At 37.5% G+C, this 20,802-nt stretch overlaps 3 protein-coding genes across 6 annotated transcripts in view; 2 read left to right on the top strand and 1 right to left on the bottom strand.

Annotated features, from left to right (window-relative positions):
• The first annotated feature begins 32 nt into the window (after window positions 1-32).
• LOC111329958 (BLOC-3 complex member HPS1) lies at window positions 33-11,840 on the top strand. Of its 3 annotated transcripts, XM_022934727.2 has the most exons (11): window positions 51-151; window positions 1,192-1,252; window positions 3,003-3,366; window positions 4,170-4,552; window positions 5,041-5,506; window positions 6,519-6,710; window positions 7,376-7,546; window positions 8,399-8,709; window positions 8,912-9,093; window positions 9,693-9,846; window positions 10,449-11,840. In XM_022934727.2, the coding sequence occupies exons 3-11, from the start codon at window positions 3,109-3,111 to the stop codon at window positions 10,627-10,629; spliced, it is 2,298 nt and encodes a 765-aa protein (XP_022790462.1). In that variant the 5' UTR covers window positions 51-151; window positions 1,192-1,252; window positions 3,003-3,108; the 3' UTR covers window positions 10,630-11,840. The 3 variants fall into 3 exon arrangements, with proteins under 3 accessions (XP_022790463.1, XP_088602945.1, XP_022790462.1); XM_022934728.2 differs by lacking the exon at window positions 1,192-1,252 and having other exon boundaries at window positions 33-151; XM_088746819.1 differs by lacking the exons at window positions 1,192-1,252; window positions 10,449-11,840 and having other exon boundaries at window positions 33-151; window positions 9,679-9,818.
• On the bottom strand, window positions 11,811-14,490 carry LOC111329962 (homeobox protein Hox-D3). The gene is made up of 2 exons (XM_022934733.2): window positions 13,965-14,490; window positions 11,811-12,314 (listed from the first exon to the last, which is right to left on the bottom strand). Exons 1-2 carry the CDS (start codon window positions 14,203-14,205, stop codon window positions 12,055-12,057), a joined length of 501 nt encoding a protein of 166 aa, XP_022790468.1. The 5' UTR covers window positions 14,206-14,490; the 3' UTR covers window positions 11,811-12,054.
• Window positions 14,491-18,409: 3,919 nt separating this feature from the next.
• The window catches only part of LOC111329995 (polycomb group RING finger protein 5-A), a 7,264-nt gene continuing 4,871 nt past the window's right edge, over window positions 18,410-20,802 (top strand). Inside the window, exons 1-2 of one of the 2 annotated variants that reach the window (XM_088746811.1) lie at window positions 18,410-18,589; window positions 19,447-19,558. In XM_088746811.1, the coding sequence (XP_088602937.1) occupies window positions 18,575-18,589; window positions 19,447-19,558 (127 nt within the window). In that variant the 5' untranslated portion in view covers window positions 18,410-18,574. The remainder of the gene's footprint in view (window positions 18,590-19,446; window positions 19,559-20,802) is intronic. The other variant, XM_022934776.2, reaches the window with a different exon arrangement.

Genomic DNA, 20,802 nt, shown 5'->3' with positions numbered 1-20,802 from the left:
GTGCAGGTCACAAGACAACATCACATGACTAACCTCCAGGCCTTTAATAAATCCCTCGGGACAGAACATGGCGAGGCGGCGGATCGATTATTGGAAGGAAGTGGAAGGAATATAGCTCACTTTCTGTACAGTATAGTGTTATATTAGCAAGGTAAAATATATTTATTTATCTTTTACCTTAAATAAGTGTAATGTTTTGTCTGCTATTGCTGATAGACCGTTAGTTATGAAAAAAATATTGTAATTATTATCATCAAGCGCGTCATCTGACAGGCTGTGTATATGTCATATTGTGATTGTTGGTGGGGTTTTGTTTACGTTTCCAGCAGAACATTCAATTTCCTAGAAAATTAAATTTCCTTCGAACGTAAATGTAATTGTTACTTATGTAAATAGTAGTGTAATGTACTGTATATAATATACGACGCTATTTGTTTTTATTTAATTTATTTACTTATTTATTTATTTATTTACTTAACTTTCTTTCTCTTTCTCGGAGAAGTTAGCTATATAGCTACTCTTGTAAATCCGAGGTGAAATAAAGGTGATGTAAATGTATGTAAAAATGTAAGCTACAGGCTTTGTAATACATGTAGCTGTCTAGAATAAATTTTCTGCCAAAATTGCCTTTACATTTTCATTTGGAAGAACCTTGACCAGGATACCCTTTGCAAACATATTCTGGATCTTTGACTGTCCATGTTATGGCATGAAACACTAGTTGTTTATATACATACATATATATGTATGTATATAAACATACATACATATATATATATGTATATATACATATATATATATATAAAGGTAAAAGATAAATAAATGTGTGGTAGGCAGAAAAAAACAACTACATATACATCCCTACAGACCTGTTTCGTGGTTGCCCACTCATCAGGGGATTTTAATGGCAGAATAATGCAAAACCATCGCTTATATACTATACTAATTGCTAATTAACATGGTTTATGCAGTGTGAAAAGTGTCAAGTCAGCTGTTGCATAGGGCTTTGTTTCTGTGTCGGCAGGAAGAGACGAGTTCGTTACACTTGTTGAGTATTGATAGGTCTGGGTGGCAGATGATCAGGAATTTCTCTTTAAGGCATAGGTTGCATCGTTTGCTTGAGCTGTTCTAGGGCAGGTGGGAAGATAGGATGCGCCAGGTAATGGAATAATCAATGTTTTTGTCTTTAAGTGTCCAGATGTGTTTGCTGAGTTTGGTGGAGTTGCGGTGCATTGCGTGTTGGAATGATGAGGTATGGTTGTTGTAGTGAGACTTACAGTCGTTTGCAGTGAGTCCGATGTATGTGTCTGTCATGTTGTTGTCTTTATGCGTAATAGTAGTGTGGTATATGACAGATTGTTGGAGGCAGTTTCCATTTATAGGGCATGAGTTTTTCTGTCGGCAGTTGCATTTCTTGTCGTTGTTTGCGGTAGAGGTGTCAGTTTTGGTGGTGGTGTTAGTCTTTACCTGGGAGGTGAGGATTCTTTTGTTGGGGTTGTCGATGATTTGTTTTGTATTGTCCATGCAGCTATAACTAATCTTGGTTGTGTTTCTATTGAAAATTGTGTGGAGCTTATGGTCTTTAGGGAAGTGTTTGTCAATCAGCGCAAGGAATTTATGTCCAATGTTAGTGGTTATATATATATATTTAACAATTATTTGCTGAAGGCAAGGTGAATATCGTCGAATAATCCCCGAGACGAAGTCGAAGGGATTATTTGACAACATTCACCGAACCTGAGACGAATAATTGTTTTAGTATAATTTCAGAGCTGAACATCAGAGAAATTTCTAAAATCATAACATTTTTACATGCTCATAACATTTTAGTAACATTTATTAACATTTTATTTTAACATTTTATATAAACCGAACCGTCTCCCAGTTAGCTCAATGGATAGAGCGCTGGACTGTTGTGCGGGAGGTCAAGGGTTCGAGCCCCAGCAGGACCAACACTCAAGGTCTTAAAATAATTGAGAAGAATATGCTTCCTTTCTATAACATCAAGAAATGGTTAGATATTCTAGTCTCCTCGGATAGGGACGAATAAATGGAGGTCCCGTCTCCTGCAGGGTTAGGGGTAGGAGACATTAATTTTCCACGCACGAGATTACTGTCTGATGGATGTCCTTCCCCAAGGTGGGATGGGTGGGTTGAGTTTAGGTGGATGAGCCTAGTAGGGAACTACGTGTCCTATTGTTCTTCCACCTGTACATTGTACAAATCTTTAGAAACGAAACCGTGTGGGGGTGGTTTATAAATCGTCATAGAAGGAACTGTTCGACCAATCAGATTGCTGGAAACTCTTTGCTCAGCTCTGAAATTATACTAAATATATATATAACTAACTGCAGACAGTACTGTTTCAGCCTTCTGAGCCTCATCAGTGCAGCGCTGATGCTAGGATGGGGGAGAACCGATATGGATCCCCAAACGATCCCACACTTGTGGTATCGTCTAAGCCATGCCAGAGTGCTCAAACTAGAAGAGCCTAGTGAGCTATGCACAATGCTAGCGGCAATGACTCATCCCACAGTGCTCAATTTGGACATGAAAGTAGAACTTTATATGCCAAAGAGCTATATCCATATATATCTCTATACATATTTTGCATAATCGTCGTTTATGAGGGAGTGTCCTCACTAAAGTTAACTTTCTTTGTCTGGTTAAGCTAGTCTAGAGCTTTTACACTTAATTTATTTTTACATTTGATTGTGTATATTTCTGATATCATTAAAGAATTGTTGTCATAGAACTCCACACACTGCATTTATCAAGGAAAACTTTTTTGACTGAACTTGTTTAACAGTTTGCAAATGCTCTTCAAGTGTTAACCTTGTTCTAGGCATGTAACATTGATTCACTGTTTGAAACACTGTGAGTGATATCTTCAGCATTGTGGATATATACAATTTAACTGAATTTTCCTAATGATGATCATGAAAATGTTCTCTGTAGTGTACATGTTAAAAACTGAGCACAATATGTCACTTTGATTTCAGCTGGAAACTGAAGAAATGTAGATTTATGCCGTTAGCCTTCCAGGACAAAGTTCAGCTATTTAGTTCTGTGCATATCACGATAATTCTTGGAGGGTGAATCAGAGTAATGAAGTGTGTACTCATCATAAGCTCCTTACCAGACATTCTTTTTGTCCATGCTGATAAAGCTTTTATCAAGCATGTTAACAAACTTTCTCACAATGCTGGCTTCATTGGTGATGATCACAATGAAGATGAGATGGACATGACTGCATTGTCACAAATATTTTCTCCAATGATCACTTCACTAACTTACATGAATGACCTGGGAAATCCCTACTCTTCAATTCTGTGTGAAGATGGCACTTTGTTCGTTTTCAGTCAGGTATGTACTGACTTCAGGCAAGGAATTATGTTGTCTTTCCTGTATTTGCTTTGTCTATGGTGAGGAAAAGTGCTGATCAAGTGCAATTAAGTGGTCTCTTGTTTTTCATCAACCTCTGAAAGGTGCACAATTATTAGATGTTCATGTTCATGACAAGCTAATTTTTGTTGTCATTTTGTTTTGGAACAGTTCGTATTTTGATGAGTATTCTTAGTAAGTGTTATTTTCCAAAGGTAAATTATTTAAACTGCATTACCTGTTAGTCTAGAATGCTGTTGTGATGATGATGAACCTCTAAAACTAAAAATCTTGAACTGAGGACTGTTGAAAGTTCTTGATAAAAATGAATTAAAGTAGTGGTATAGTTGCACTTTTTATCCTCAAATGTAATTCCTTGAGGTAGAGAGAAACTATTTTGTTAGTGACTTCATTTGATAAAGAAAAGAAAGGCAGAAAAGTTGAGTATTATTGTACACTTGGGTTCCCAAGTTCAACCCAGAACTTTGCTGCCTGCTGCCTTTGTTCCTGGTGTTGAATTCAACTTCAGGACTACACTAACAATAGGTCTCAACTGTTTTACCCTCTATCTGTTGATAAACTTGTTTCAATATGCATTTACAGCTATATCAATTTTGTTTAAGATTATTGAACAGTTTTAAGATAGTATTTCACTGTCAATTTTTAGTTATGCCACTCTCAGCTTAAGAAGATGATTCAAGTGCAACATGTCATTTTGAAGATTTCACCTTGCATACTCCATTTACAGTTTCTGATTTGATATCTATTACATTAAACCTCTCCAGTTTAATGACCTGGTTTTCACAGCAGTCAATGGTGATGGCGAAGAGTCAGAAGAATTCTTGAAAAGGAAATTATCGGTGGTATACAGGTTGGCTACCTTACACTATGGAGCTTCTCTTGATCTATTAAAACCCGAAATTTTATCAGCACAGAAAAAGGCTTGGAAAACCTTGGGAAGTTTGATCGACACATTTGGGTTTTTATCCTCGCAACAACAAAGCTTTCTAGTTGAGGCTGTCGAACGCCTACACGTCAACCAGAACCTGAGTGGAATGGCTATTAATTTATTAGAGGAAGCACTAAATTTGGCAAGGACTAGAGGTGGCCAGAATGCAGTGCATTCATTAATTATGGTGAATACAAAGCTACTTGCACTCTATTCCGGGTAAGACATGATATGTTGGAAGGATGTGATGAAACACATTCTTAAGGCCTTTTGTACTTGTTAAGAAAGAATTATAAAGAGGCCATCACAATTTGATCTCTCACATTACACAAGGATCTTTGGTTTTCCTCAAGAGCTTTGCAGTATCAGCTATAAACATGTGGTGTGCTTACTTGTTACATTTAAGTTATGTTTCATCTGATAGAAAGCTTCTAATATTTTTGTCTTACCAGACACACATCCAGCAAACTCTCCAAAACTATAATTGTGTTTGGCTTTTACTTTGTGAGCTGGAAATAGAAAAATATTATTGGCATGGATGAAGAGCTTGCTGTGGAAAAAAGTGAAATAAAGTTTGCCAGTGAATGGATATCAATTAAATACTATGTACATTTGCAATAAGCTCCACAGTTCAGTCAAGAACATAATTATAGCTATTGAAATTTTTTTTAAGATATCTAAACTAGTGTGTTTTTTTATGATTTCAGTCCAAATGCCTCAGAACTTAGGTCTGCAGATCTTCTCTTGATAACCATTCTGCTATATAACATCTTTCCACACTCTAAACAAGCTGTACCCCTAACACTAAACAGAACCCCACCTCCCTTAGCACACCAGGTACTTTGCAAAGGTGGACCTTCAGTATCACACCACATTCTTAGTGGCCCTTCAACAGATGATGGCTGTGCTGTAAGAGAACAGCATCCAAGAGTTGGACGTGTGCACTCAGATCCTGTTGATATAAGCCCACCACAAAGGAAGGCTGAACCTGAGGAGGCTGCTTATGCAGGATCATCTGTTGAAGATGAATTGTTCTATTCTCCTCGATCATCACCTATACTTAGTGTAGGCAAGGAGGCTGCAGCTCAGGGGCTTACCCCAAAGACTCCGCTATCATTGAAAGAGCATTTCTTCACACCAAGGGCAGGCACTCCTGATTATCTCAAGAAAAAGGTACTGTAACTATCTAACTTCATTGCTATTTTAAATTTTCTTTCAATTTCTATGTGTTAATGATAATTTTTGTCATAGCAAGTATTAAGAGAAGAATGTTGTACATAATTTATGTACCTATTCTAAAATAGGAAGGAGGAATTATTTGAACTATACAAAGTGTGATGTGAGAAATTCTGTCCTTCTGGCCACCCCTAACCTATGAAACTTTTATCCAAGCTCTATTTAATAAGAACATTGTATCAATAAGTAGTTTTAAGAAAGCCATCAAGATCCCTTTTTTTTTTCTGGAGGTTTTTAATTCTTCATCTCTGTATTTACAAGCCTTATATTTCTACATTTCTTATCTAGTCAGTTTCATATTTTAATTTTTACCTTCAATTTCTATTTATAGATCTGAGATTCGTCATCTTAACGAGCAGTATTGTTGTAATCATGCATTAAAACATATGATTAAAATAACTCAGTAAATTTATATAATCAGTAGATTATAATTTTTATTGTAATTATTATTGCCCCAAACCCTAAAAATCAGATTAGAGCCTGCCATAGTTGTATTTGCCATAAGTTATAATTTGGATATATCAACAAAGTTGAAATGGTAAATTGGCCACCGTAACGATTACAATCGTAATCGTAATCAATTGTAATCATTACGGTGGCCAATTTACCATTTCAACCTTGTTGATATATCCAAATTATTTTGTTACCCCCACTGATGCAGCCCCAAACAGTTTCTTTCGAAACTATCAGCCTTTATTCATTCGCCATAAGTTAGCTGTGTATTTTGCGTGATGTACATGTAACATACACGATCAGCTTCTGATTTTGTAGGTTTGGTTGCCCATGTGAGACTCTTGTTCAGACAATTGACATAGTGGGAGACAGGATAATTGCAGAGATCTTTTTTAGACTCTTTTTAGGACATTTGTACAGTCTATAGAGTTAGTTTTTTGTCTAAACATGGGTTGATGTATATATTAAAAGAAAAAATATTTTATTGCTTATGAAGATAGAGGATGAAGAAGGCGAAGAAACTGATGAGGAAGAACTTGAGACAGCCAGTGGTATACAGAATGAGGACAGAAGACATGAATATTATCGACAACCGGTCTTCTTAAGCTCTGATAGATGTCCATATTTACCTCATGTTCTTCACTTTGTTCGCCTTGGTACAGGGACAGTTTTGGTTCTTGTCAGTGAAGTAAGAATAAACTAAAAAAACTTCTAAGATAAATGGGATACTTTATTAACAGCTTTTGGCTTGTACGACGTTTACTTCCAGTTGAAGAGAAGTATTCTACAAATGTCTGTGGTAACACACCCAGTAGACCTTGGTCAATATATCATTTGAGGAAATTTGGAAATTTGTTGTTCTTATGGTTAGCGTGCTAGATTTTGGATTGAATTGGAACTGGCTCGAGCTCTAGTTGGGCTTATTTTATTTTATTTTTAGGGCCGGTGACACTTAATTTTCACGATACCCCTCTCCGCCTAGGATTATGAAAGGTACCTGCAAATTTTAAGGGAGGGATGGTGGCAGTAAACCTGTGATGTACCACCATCTCATACTAGAGAATCAGCAGTTCTCCCAGTCTCCTTCGCAGCCCTTGTTTGGTCTTGTCACGCAATGGGCTCTCTATGGTGGGGGAGGGAGCGCGTTGCGTGATGTGACCAAACAAGCTGCGAAGGAGACTACAGTGCTCCAAGATCTTTCATGCATTAGAGGCTGGGATAAGCTTTAGAATTGGAAGCTTCTTGGTTTATGACCAGGAACGAGTACAAGTAAAGAAGACTTTCAAGTCTCGATGTGCACTAACGAATGCAACTTTTTGAAGCTACCTAATTGCAAGTTTCCTTTTCTTTAAGACAAAACATTGCAATATAGCCCTGTTCATTTACCAAGCGTTAGAGTCTCTGGCTTGTGTCAAGCCGTCTGCCGAGCAGGGCCAGCGGACGGTAACACAGGCTCAGGCTATCATGGAGAAACTGGAAACAAGTGTGAAAAGAGTTCTTGAATCAATGAGGACTCCTGTGGGGGTACGTGTACGAAGTTATTAATTTTCTACCAACTTTTCAACCTTCAAAAGTTATCAACATGGATTTACTTCTAATTTTACAAACGCGTTCTCTAGCCGAGGTGAAGAGAGTGGACCAAATTATCAACTAGTGCGTGCAATCTCGGTTTATCACCAATTCTGCTTACATGTTACCACAGGATGACGTGGAAATCAAGGGTGCTGCCAACATGTGGCAAAAAGTCAGGGGAGGGGTCACGGTTGCTATTTTTTCGCGCGGTTTACGTGAAGAATGACATAGTCTTTGGGGCTCGTACTCGTGCGGCGTTAAGGACCTTTAAAAGAGTGTCTAATAGCCTGTTCGAGGCAGTCAGTTGGCAAAACGGAGTGAACACCTGGAACAGGCTAAGTTTCTTGAACTGAAAAAGGTTTATGAGATGTGAAATTCCTGCGTTTTCTTAGTTTAGTGAGTGAGAAATACCGTCGAGGTCTCGAGAATCGGGGTTGAAAATAGTCTTAAAGGTGAGGGGAAAAAAGGCCAGGGGAAAGTGAACAAGGTAATTACAAAGCCCTATTTTGGCTCGTATGGTTTTTTGTTTTGGATTCTGATACAGTTCGTTGTCAAGTGTTTGATCAGGTATTCAGCCGATTGTTGTAAGATCTCAGCTGCTGAAGGTCAGGCTATGTAAGCAAGCTGCAAACTGACTAAACTGTAAACTGATTTGCGTCAATGCCTACAGCTAAATTTTCTCACGCCTAGTTGACATGTTTTTTCCAATCCGACAATGTTACAGAAAGTGTTTTTTGATGTTCATGGCGTTTTGAGACTCATGATAATCTTGCGTTGACTGTTGCATTTAACTGTTTATTTCAGGTTGCTGTCGAGAATCAAGTTCGGACCCTGCGCCATCGATGGGAGTTGGTAAAAAGAGGTGATTTATTAGGATTTCTCGCTGCACCAATGGGTGTTGAGATGTCTCCACAGCTGGAGGCATCTGTAGCGGAAATGACTCGTTGTCTAAAGTCCCTCTTCAGTGTTTTGTTCTGTACCAGTCAGGGAGAGCCTTCGTTAAGTCAGCAGCTCTTAGCAACCATCTCACAAATCAAAGAGTTGCTTCAAACAAGGCTAAAAGACTACGAAGATTATCTGCTCGTCAAAGGACAGAGGAATATGACGATGACTGCGTATCCTTTGCATCCTCAAGTTATACTTAATCAAACTTCCCTGTGCTTGGTTCGCAAGCTACTAACCTTTTGTATGGAATGCTGTAGAGTTGTTTATCAACGGTCAGTATTTGTTTCAAAGGAAAGTACTCTAGAATATTTCTCGCCTCAAAACCTCTTTTGGTTAAGGAATTTTTAGCGTAGTTTTCTTGACAATTTTCTGCTACCTTGAGGAGTTTCCGGGTCTCGTACATTTCATTCACGTGGACCGCTGTGTGGACCAAGTAACCGCACCTACCATCAACACAAAATCCACCAAGATCCGGGACCCTCGCAACCCGAGCCATGTTATTAAACAGAAAATTTGGGATATGTGGACGTATGTGCAGTCTTACTTACAACGCGGTAAGAAAAAACACGAGAAGAAATGTAATTGTTTAACATGAGTGGTGGTTAACCTCCCCTCTACATGATTTCACAAGGGAGTGACGTACCGGCTCATGCCCTATCAAAAAGGTGCGCACTGCTCTTAGTGCGCACTTTAATCCCTTTTTTTCTACAGAAAAGCGAGCCAAGGTTTTTTTTAGTGTTTTCTGCCATTTTTCCTCTTCGTGTCTTCTATCTTGCCCATTTCCCTTGCAAGATACGTAATATGCATAATTTCTTCACATGCTACTATTGTGTACGTTCTTTTGGTACAACCGAATTCTCGCCACCAGCTGACGGAAATAGGGTTGTAGGGTTAAGAGTGCATGCGATTATGTCCGAACAAACGAACAAACCTGAAACGGTATTTTAGTGAAACCAGCAATTTCACTTCTAGTTTGTCGTTTTTGCAACTGTGTGGGGCTCTCTTCGTTTGTTTTTGTTGACTTCCTCGAGAAGTATTTTTTTAAGCAAACTTTTTTTCTGAAAATTATTTAGGTTCGTTCTCATTGTTAAAGGTATTACCTCGATCGCTAAAGTATATGCGAATAATTCTACTATCAGCAATTCCTTTTTAGGTCATCATTTTATAGCTGTCCGCGACGGAGATTTCCTGTTTACTTATTGTTTGTGGTTCCAAGACAACAATGGGAACCCTGTGCAAGTGAATTGCTCGTTATCAGTCCGAGTCGGCTCCTCTCCAACAGGAATTTTGTCGAGCGCTTACTACAAGTGAGTCTTGAAGTAATGCGCATTTTTGCGCCAATGTTGTTTTTGTCTTTTGTTGAACATGCCAGACACCACTGAAATATTGTGACCAGAGGTGATTGTCAGCAATGCTCTAAACATTTTTGTGCAAACATTGTTTCTGCTTTGTGCTAGTATTGTCGCTGCATTGTGTCTGCATTGTGTCCGAGGTGCCGAGTCCTTGCGATAAACCGCTTGGTCCGCACTCTTTCCAAGTTCCAAGTCGCTGCAACTCTTTTTATCGTCAAAATCACCGTAAAGATTCAAACCAGCTTATACTTGAGCACGTTTTTTCGGGGAAAAATTTCCGTCACAAGGACAAAGATTTCCACAAACTGTTTCAAAAGTATTTGGATGGTGTCTCATTCATTTGAAATTGGTTTGATTTTGAGAAAGAGAAGTGTTTGCATCTGTCACGGTGACATTTTCGGATCAATGTCGGCACTCGAGCAAATGCGTACCTACCCCTCCCCTGACCCAAAATTAACCTAGACTTGTTGTTATTTGACTGCTGTTAGATTAGCGGAGGGGTAGGTGCTCAGTTGCTCAGATACCGAAGTTTATCCATATTTTCTTCGCTTTTGTAGGGACTTAACAAAGCGATGCTTCCCATCAACCCCTTCAAGCTCTATACGCTGTTTTGAACTCATGTGTGTCCATGTGGGGTTGGTCCCAGTACAGTTTGCTGTGAAGCAGATTCGGAGACTTATATTAAAACTGTTCCAAAAGTCTTTGGGATCCAGTTTTGCACTCAGCTTGATACAATGATGTCAGATAGAAGAGAGATTTAGGTTGGTGTGGACAGAGCTGAATAATGAAATGCTACGTCAGAGGGCATGTGGTCAACAACGCGGGCTCAAAAGTCCTAGGTCTAAAATTTAGCGAAACTAGTGAAAAATAATAAGGGCTGACTTTTAAAACCTGGGAACTCTGTTTTCGTCGAAAGCACTTTCCTCTTTCCAGAGGTTTTAAGGAGAAAATTCATTTTTGAAAATTTTTAGGGGGTGTACCAAGTTATTGAAGGTTGTTCTGTAAAAGAATAGCGGCAAGGAAAACGACGCCTCAAAGCAACAGAGTAGGAAATCAACCATGCGAACGACTCAAAGTCCGTGTTTCCGCGGCAAAACCTAACGCATGCGTATACGTTATTCAGCTCTGTCGTTGGTGTGTACAGCTTTCAAGTCGCTGTGACACCTTCTACCCCTTCAATCATCGTACAGATTCAAACAAGCGTAGGGTTTTGACTAGTGGAGAAGGAAGTTTAGTTTTTGTGCACGAATTATTGGTACATTTTTAAAGAGAAGTGGGTTTATATAACAATATGTATTTCAATGAAGTACTGTAATTTATATGACGAGTAAGATAATTATTGTATTGCTTCTATTTTACTTTGAAGTACTGAAACTGGAATAATATTACATGAACAGTGATGATCGGCGGCTGAGCTGTCGTATTTGCTCAACTCAACATTTTTTAGGCATTTGAATCAAATCAATTTTTGCATACAAAAGCATATCGTATTAATGATTGCATCTTTAGTAACATATAGACGGACGTTCTCAAGTGGTTTGTTTCGTAAAGAATACGAAAAAAATTATTGTGGGAAATACATTTTGCTCTCGTCATCCCTCAGAGGGTAGTCGATGTAGCTATCGATAACTAGCTGGTGGTGTGCTTGCCCCCTTGCGTTATTGTTTGCTTGTGATTTTTTGTAAATCAAACGTGATTCATTAATCAAGAACGGACTACTGTACGGTTAACTAATGCTTATGTGCGTCGTCCCCAGGAAAAATGCAGGGGCGGTGGCATGACAATACATAACTTCTTTACTGTTTGCAGAAAAGCGCCCATTTACGTCGCGTGTTTTGAGCCAGCTCTGCTTGTCCTGCGAGTGTAGATTAAACGTAGTTATACTTTTGTAAGAACTGCTGACAGTAAAGTAGTAGCAGTTAATATACGAAATACAGTTTTTAATGTGACTTTCTTTCCACTTAGTAGTTTTTCCCATAATTCTATTTTGTAATAAATCAAGAAATATGAGCAAAAATCGAAGAAAATGTCAGAAAGTCGATCCGTTATAACTGCACGCTTCAGGTAACACGCGCCGTATATTTTATGTAATATAAGGTATTTACATGGTGATTATTAGTTGAATATGGTAGAACTAGTAGCGAACAGTTGACACCGCTTAGTTCATTTTCCTCCGTCTGATCTGGACTTAGCTCTCTCCCTTTTGTACTTCATTCTCCTGTTTTGAAACCAGACTTTAACTTGTCTTTCCGACAGGCTTAACTCGTTTGCCAGCTTCATTCTCTTTAAACCAACCACGTACATATCCACTGAAAATTCCTCTTCAAGTCGCTCTAACTGCGTCGGCGTGAACGAAGTCCTGCTTCTCTTGGGTTTTGGGCTGGGGAGACTAGGTCGGGTCTGGGAATGAGCAGGTCTTGGGCCTAAAAATATAGGCAGGCAAAACATTTAGAGAAATTTCGAATTGGATGTCGTAGGTGTGCGGTGTTGTATAGGATTTGCTTTACGACGCGCTGTAGTTGTCTAAAAAAAAACACGTATCACGCTCTCAACCAATCAATAATTGGTCATTTGCGTTTTCCCGGGCTTTGGGCAGTTTACCTGTTACTTAGACGTCATAGTGGCTGCTGGTGACATTTGCCTTAATTTTGATTGGTCTACGATAAATTCGCCATGATTACTTTGTAATGATTCCAAGAAACGCAATCGAAGTGCTCTCCCTTATCCTTTATCATAACATTATATATTACAAGCGAAAGGGAACGGATTGTTGAGCGGTTTCTCTTTATAGATTTTTTTATGTTTAAGTCGATTAGTAGTTACTGATATTATCTAAATAGTATTGATTTCGAAAGATCCCAGGAACACGACACTGTATTTCGTTTTGTAGAATATCAATCAGCAAATTACTAATTTGTAGAATATCACTCAGCAAATTACACAAACCTACTGGAATCGAGGGTTACGAAGTTATGGTTAGTGATCTTTGCGATAGAAGTTCAAACTGATCTAACAAGAGTGGTTCTCAAAAGCTGTAGTACCAGTGGCAACGCCTCATTTTTCATAGCAAATACCTCTCCATGAAAGGGTGAAAAGTCAACATCGTGGCATCTCTTTTTTCGCGTTTGCGAAAATTCGCTAGAGCATTCAGTATTCAGACTCGGAAACTCTTACATCGTGGGAGTGTTCTTTCTGTTTTATACTTAAAAAAAATTCAAAGATCTTTGCTGTTATCAATCAGTTAATTCAGGGTTTTAGGATTTTGTCCAATTTTTGTACATTAGAAAGTTGCACGTCTTCCTTTTTAGAAAATTCACAATATTTCCTCTTCCACGGTTATTTTTTTTCAATTCGAAGATCGTTTATTTATGACACAAATAATTACCAATGTTTCCTGCCTTATTCGTGATGTGCCAGCCATTAGATATCAGACCGACAGAGAAACACAAGTCCATATTTGACTCGGTTATTGCAGATTATCTTTCTTTCTCTTTCGGGTTTGATTACTAACTTCGAGGAACAAAGAGAGTAAGAACCACGTTTGAATTCTTATTGTAGTTTTAGTTTAGAAACCTCAGCGTTCAAGATTTTTGTGTTATCGTGAAGATCACATATTCCATTTTTATGCCATAAACCACCATAGCAAGATATCGTCCTATGGCTTTGTCGCGGGAAAATGTGTCGCTGAGTGAATATCGCGCAGCCAAGACCTCTTGTAGAATGATTAAAACCTTAATGATGATTTCATGCTGGGTGAAAATATTACTTTACGACAAATCATGAATAATTTAGTAGCACAATAAATAATGGTAATAAAGACAGACACAAAAGAATTCCAATATTTTTTTCAAGATAATTTTTCCTAAAACTTTTCTATTTTTTTTTCATCTATTTGGATGAGGACTTCCCCAAGCGAGTGTATTTTAATTACAATTGTCTTCTTTTCCGAAAGGAAGTAACTCCATTTTAATCTGTAATGATGCTTTTAAAATTGTCTTCGGCTACGAAACAAATAACTTTAACTACTGCTAAACATTCAGTGGCCTTAAAAAGTCAGAAAAGGTAGATATTACCTGGTTTGACTTCCACCATGTTCTCGCCAATGTTCGCAACAGGGCGGGGATCCTCGTGCGATGTTCGTGAATGTGTAAATATTTGTGAGCTGTAAACAAGTCTTTGAAGCCCCACCAGCGAGTCCCTACGAGTTCCGTCCATAGACACAAGAGGAGGAGGAGACCTGCGAGGCTTATTTTCTTCTCGAGTATGGTGTGTTGCAGAAGTTGGTATGGATTCTGATGCGCTGGACTTTTGCATTGTTGGTTTGTTTGACAATAACTTCGGCAACTGACAATCTAGACTGCGCGGGTGGACTTCGAAGGTTGGTTACGTAAAAGAAATTAGCTCGTTACCTTGAAAAGAGTACTTCCTTAGACGAAGGTTATAACAAAGCCATGTAAGGTAACTTCTCTAAACTTCTTGAGTGAAACTTCACTTCAAAGCGCAAAACAGAAACCTTTTTAAAGGTCGTGGTGTTCCAATTACTACTAAAATGTTCCTTTCGAGAGTTTTCATCGACAATGACAAGTCTTTAGTGGTTTTTTGACCCCTTATTACTCCTAGCTTTATACATTTTTAATAAGCAACTAAAGCTTTTCCATCTTGCTTCATTGGGAAATGACTTATCTAATTTTCTCATGTATCTCTCTTGTTATGTCTTTAACCGATTAAGTACTTTTTCTTCTTTGCTAATGGACTGACGCGCGTCGAATTTTAAAAGCGACGGTTTCCTGGAGGTCTCACCACTTCAAAACCAATTCAAAATATAGCACTTCTCTCAAATTGTTAAGTAATCGTCGTTGTATACTAATCGTACAATAATACAAAACGCCTTAAGCAGACAATCAACATTTTCATGCTGTAATTATTCGCACTAAACGGGGAGTCTGGGAAACCTTGGTTGTTTTGTTGATTAGTTATTATTAATAATACTCGGGAGCCAGATTAGGCACAATCATAGCAAACCAAAAGTAACACAAATATGAACAGCTCCTTGCATTGTCTGTTTGAACGCAGTAAGAAGAAACTTTAATCTTAACTCAATGACACAGAATGCAATAGGAATATCAATATTGACTTTATGTAGACGTTCGGTTCACGAAGAGAGATGACTTCAAAAATTTTCATCATATTTAGTTTGCTTCATTAATATTTCAAAAGTGAATTTATTATCGCATTGTGCTCGCAAGGATAACCAGCGTCTAAATCGTTATTTATAAGTCTTGGAAATAACTCACTAATTAAATGAAAGCGAAATTCCTTAACAATGGTGGTTTTCAGGAAAGATTGCTCCTCAAAACTGAGAAGATTTCCCACATCTGCTATTGACTCCATTTCCCTTAGCAAACATTGGCTTGTACCCATAAAAGCCTACATTAGTGAGAGTAAATAGTTGTAAAGCGAAATAAGATTCTGAGAACAAGCACAGATTTCACTGATTAGAGATGCTTGATTGCCATTAGCCTTAATGGTTCTCCTGCTCCATGGGAACTCAAAGTTTCTAGTGATTTTGATAAATGTTTTGTAGATTGTCTCTTATTTCCCGCGGTGCCTACTAAGTAAGTTAAATTCTCGTCTTGCAATTGGTTGGGGTTAATCTGTGACGTTTGAGGTTCCATCAGAATTAATTCGTGGTGATTATCAGAGAATCCAATTTGTGTACGAAGAAAATTTCTGATACAACATGCAACGAAATTACGGCCTATCATTTGCCCCGCTCTCGCCTGCTTAATTACGGAAACGTCTGTATTGAGGGCAAATATAAAGTATATTTACCTTCGCTTCGGAAAATATCACGATATTTGACAAAGAAGATGCAGTCACTAAGTTTTATGTTCAACAAATCTCATGAACAAAAACTCTTGAAAACTTTAAAAATTTTCAGTTTCTTTTGAACAGAATGACCGTTCGTGAATTTTGATAATTACTCGGCTCCAGTTGCAAGTCTTTTTAATTCTATGTTATTATGAATTTTACTTTTAAGCGTCTAATCATATTTGAAATTCATTTATATTTCATTCGCAAAACTGAAGAAGAATTGCTAATTCCATACTAATATATGAGTCGTAAGAATTTCCCGGGAGTAATTTTAGCTCTAATAATTGTAAATTCGAACCGGCCGTTCAAAATTGTCCGGCCACATTTCGAAGAAAAATCGCGGTACCGGCAACATGGCATTAAACGTAATAAAGCGAATAAAATAAAGACAACATTGAACAATTCAGTTTTAAATGAAATGTTAGACCTTGTGGAGGGCTCGGGATCTCCGCTATTTCATTTAACTGATCTCTACACTACCTGCCGATCAACGCTGTCTTTCAGTTTATCACCTCTTGGAAATAAATTCAGTTAGGAATCTGACTAAAAAAAAAATGCTTGGGTAAGCAATGGAATAAGAATAAAACCTAGAGATGTGAATAAATTCCGCATGAAGGAGCAAAAAGACTCGCCTGAAACTCATTTAATTTAACGGTTTATTTTTAATTCAAAGTTAATCCTTTTACTCCCAAGATTTCATTGCCAATTCTATTCTGCCAAACAAATCTTATGGTGTTCATTCGGAGAGTTTGGTATCGGATCAACTATATTATCCCCTGATTGTTATGTTTCGTGAATTATTCTCATCACTTGTCTGCTTTATTTTGTGTTGATATTGTAAGGAGAAATTCTGTTTTGGTCACTCTTGGGAGTTAAAGCAGGTTAATGGAAAGTTTCCGGCATTAAGACCGCAGGAGCGTTTACTCTCTTATATTCTGTTTGCAATTTGTCAACGCTCTGATCATGAATTACAGACATAAAAAAATCAATCTGTCCTTTAGAGTGACTGTACGGCGTGCTCTTTTTCGTGAAGTTACACTGTAGAAGAGATGATGAAGTGCTAAAGATACTTCATCCCTCAAAAAACTTTTCTTACAAGGGATCTGAAATAGCATCAGGCACGTGTTCCAGAGATCAGTTTTATAAATCAAAGGTCAGGAACTGAAAGTTTTGAGTATCGAAGATTTTGATTTTATTTGCAAAAATGTTTCGATGTTAATCGAAGTTTGATTGGTTGAAACAACGCGCTTTATCGGAGAGCGAATACAAGAGTGAGGTAAGCTTACTATTTCAGTAAGCTTGATTTCATAGTACACAATAATACACAATAGTACGCATATTCAGTTAAAATTTGAAGAGGAACCCATTAAAAGACACTTTCCTTGTTACTAATGGAACGAGAACTTGTTATGTCAAATATAGGGTTTCGTTTGTAAATGATCACAACTTGACTTCACCTACTCAACTTTCCCACTCACCCCGTTCGATCGAAACCCTACTATCTGAATTTACTTTGTGACCTTGATCATGTTACGAAATTTAATTTTTTTAGTTGAGGTACAAATAAACTCATTGCTTATGCAAGCCTTGATCAGCCGGATATTTTCAGGTCTGCACGGCTTAATTACTGTATAAAGTTTAACAACCATTATTGGAGAAATTTTTTTAGGTTTGTGTAAAATCGCATGTGACATATGAAACCTGCAATGCAAACGAGTTGCAATGGGAAAACTATCCAATTAAGTGCAGCAGCCGGATATTTTCAGGTCTGCACGGCTTAATTACGGTATAAAGTTTAACAACCATTATTGGAGAAATTTTTAGGTTTGTGTAAAATTGCATGTGACATATGAAACCTGTAATGCAAACGAGTTGCAATGGGAAAACTATCCAATTAAGTGCAGCAGCCGGATATTTTCAGGTCTGCACGGCTTAATTACTATATAAAGTTTAACAACCATTATTGGAGAAATTTTTAGGTTTGTGTAAAATTGCATGTGACAGATGAAACCTGCAATGCAAACGAGTTGCAATGGGAAAACTATCCAATTAAGTGCAGCAGCCTTTAGGCTATTTTCCCGTGAAGGGTTTTGACTTGTAGAGTTTAAAGGAAACGTTCTAAGGCGATCCTTTTTATGATTTAGTATTGTATCTTAATAAAAGAAACCAGTATTCCTGAGATATGTTGGTTCGAGCGATTCCCTTCAACCACTTAAAAGGTCATTTTTTTTTCTTGTTTTAATTATCACCTGTAAATATGTTGCTTCAATAAATGTTTTATAATGTTCTTGACATTTGCGAAGTTGTTAAGATGAGCAGAAGCTCTTCACAAAAATTCACGAAATACGTACATACTTTCTAGAGTTTCCATTATCAAGAATCTGCTCTTTTACAAATATTGTTCTTCAAAAAATGGTATTTCTTAATTTAAAATATAGATGATAAAAGTAAATAAACAGTTTGAAACGGCTGTAATATTTAAAGCCATTAGATATTTAAGTTGCACCAGTAGCGTAGCAACGGAACTTGAAAGGGCTTCAATTCATTTGTTTAACAAGTAGCATGGTGAGTTGATTTGCGAGAAAGTTTTTGTAAATTAATTTTCAAACGTAAATCACTTAGACAGTTCAGCTGTTAAGTCTGAAAAGAAATTCCCGCTTTGACATTGGCTCCTTTGTTTCCTTATACGGGAAACTTCGTTGCTCGAGACTGCCGACCACGTGACTAGAAGACGTATGCGCGCGTTTTGACGTTCGCTGCAACAACACTGCAGAACTGTGAGAAAGAATACTGTACGGTCTACTTTCAAATGGCTGTTCTTCAAGTGAGTATTGACACTATTGAGTCAATTCCTAACGTTATCATTTTAATTAGTACTTGTTACTCTTCTGTCTGTTATGAATTCGTTTAGTTAATGTAAAGGTACAATTTCAAACCAAAAATTTATATCTAATGCAGGCAAGAAGTCATAAGTTGTGCGAGAGCCTCGCATAACTGGACTAATGTTGTTTTGTTGAGATAGCCTTCAGTCTGTTTGCATCGTCAGTTCTAAAACAGGAATTTGTGTGAAACAGGTATAACACACTTTCGATGAAAGGAAAGACATCGGTTCACTGCCCGCCTGCTTGTAATTTTTTCTTCAGTTTCGTGAAAGCTCAATGCTAATTATGTCATTGCAAAACACTTCCTTTATTTCAGTCAGATGTTTGAAATCTACGTCAAGCAAATGACGTTAAATGGTGGTAAATGTTTTACTACTGTCAACCAGGATGGTACAAGTCTATGGCATCAGTTATATTGTTAGCTTCAAGTGAAGTTAACACGCCGTTATTAAATGATAATTTGCTTTTTTAGGGGGACTCGAAGCTGTTTCGTTTGCCTTCAGTGTCAAAATATAATAAGTTGCTTGAAAATAAAATTATAGAGAAAAAAGCTTTTGAATTTCGGCTTCTGTATTAATCATGAGGTTAAGAATTTTAAGACAATGCAGTTAAAAATATGTTATATCGATCGCTGTGGTTGCTTGCTTATGTTAAAAACACCTGTTTACCAGAGGCTATAGATATATCAATGAAAGTTTTGCTTCGGAAATTCGATAGACTTGTTCGTTTTAAAGCCCTTTGACGTATCTCTAAATGTCGAAGGCTATTTTGTAATTAATTTGGTACAAATCTTTCTCAGTCAAACAGGGAGAGAAAACTCAAGCTTCAAGATCTGAACTCGTTCATTACCTGCGAACTTTGCAGTGGATATTTGATCAAGCCAACGACGATCACAGAGTGTCTTCACACATGTAGGTACCGCGGATTATAAACGCGACGATTTGTCTATTCAAACGGCAGATTTGTGCGCGATCTTAAAAATACATTTCGTTTTATTTGTCTCTGGTTATTCACAAGCCGAAATACCAGTCGGCATCTAGATTTGATCACGAATACGGGTCGAAATACATAAAAAAAAGTTTTTAATACCAGCCTGTCAGTTTATATTCTCTACGTGTTGCGAAACTGCAATTCAGTAGTAGAAACCGATAGGAAACATCTGCTCGAGTTTCACATAGACGGCCATTTTCATTGATAGTTTAACTTCCGAAGATGAAGTGTTCAAGGGGTTGCTTTTGTCGCATCAAAAGCTTTTTATTTACTTCTGGATCGTTTGTTTAGGTAAACAGTCTTTAATATCAACCTTTCTGGTAGTTTAAAGCGGAGTTTGAAATCCATCCGTTTTAAATGCTACGGCCACTTGATAGAAGGAATTATTCATAAGACGGCCTGCTGTTAATGCCTTCAGGATAATTGTGTTAGATAAGACAGTGAAGAATGATAAGTCATAATTACAACCAACATTTGTGTCTGGTTTCTATAACACTTAGCAGAGAGCCCGCGCTAGTAAACCGGAGACACTTCTGCGTCGTCACAAGGCAGATGGATTGAAACGGTTCAATTTATCAAATGACATACAATGCTCTGTTTTCGGAAAATATTAAAATACACCAGAGGCAATACACATTTCAATTCCAACAGATTAGCAGCGCTGTGATACTGAAACATTTCTTCAATTTGAATGGGGAATTCAGTTTTTATAGTCGACACTCCACTGAAATTTATCATTCAAATCTTTAAATCGTCAAGTTTTTAAGTTGAAACTAAGCAAGTAGGTCGTTATCTTTTTGACTGATTTTTAAAATATGTTTACGTAATTAAGCAATCTTTTTAATTGATCTCCTTTCTATCCCGTTTCAGCGCCGGATTTATTTGTGAAATACACGTTGTTAGATAAAATGAATTGCAGTTATAATTGTGTTCTCAGACTCGCTCGTCAGTTTCTGGTTCAATAGGGGAAATTCATGTTTTTCTGTTTACCTGAAGTGTCGTAAGTGCTTAGTCGTGGCATGAAAACACCCTTTAAAAAAAGTAGTTACCGGTGCGTTCTTGAGTAAACAAGACAAGTTAAGAGTTTTTACGCCTTTACTCTTTAGCGCAATTGTTCATTACAGGACTACGCTAATTTTCAATTACCACTGACATTCCATTACCA

This window comes from Stylophora pistillata, chromosome 1 (assembly GCF_964205215.1).
Source record: "Stylophora pistillata chromosome 1, jaStyPist1.2, whole genome shotgun sequence".
Classification (NCBI taxonomy): domain Eukaryota; kingdom Metazoa; phylum Cnidaria; class Anthozoa; order Scleractinia; family Pocilloporidae; genus Stylophora; species Stylophora pistillata.
The sequence above is the reverse complement of the archived record's forward strand: the minus strand, read 5'-3'. Positions and strand labels throughout refer to the sequence as shown.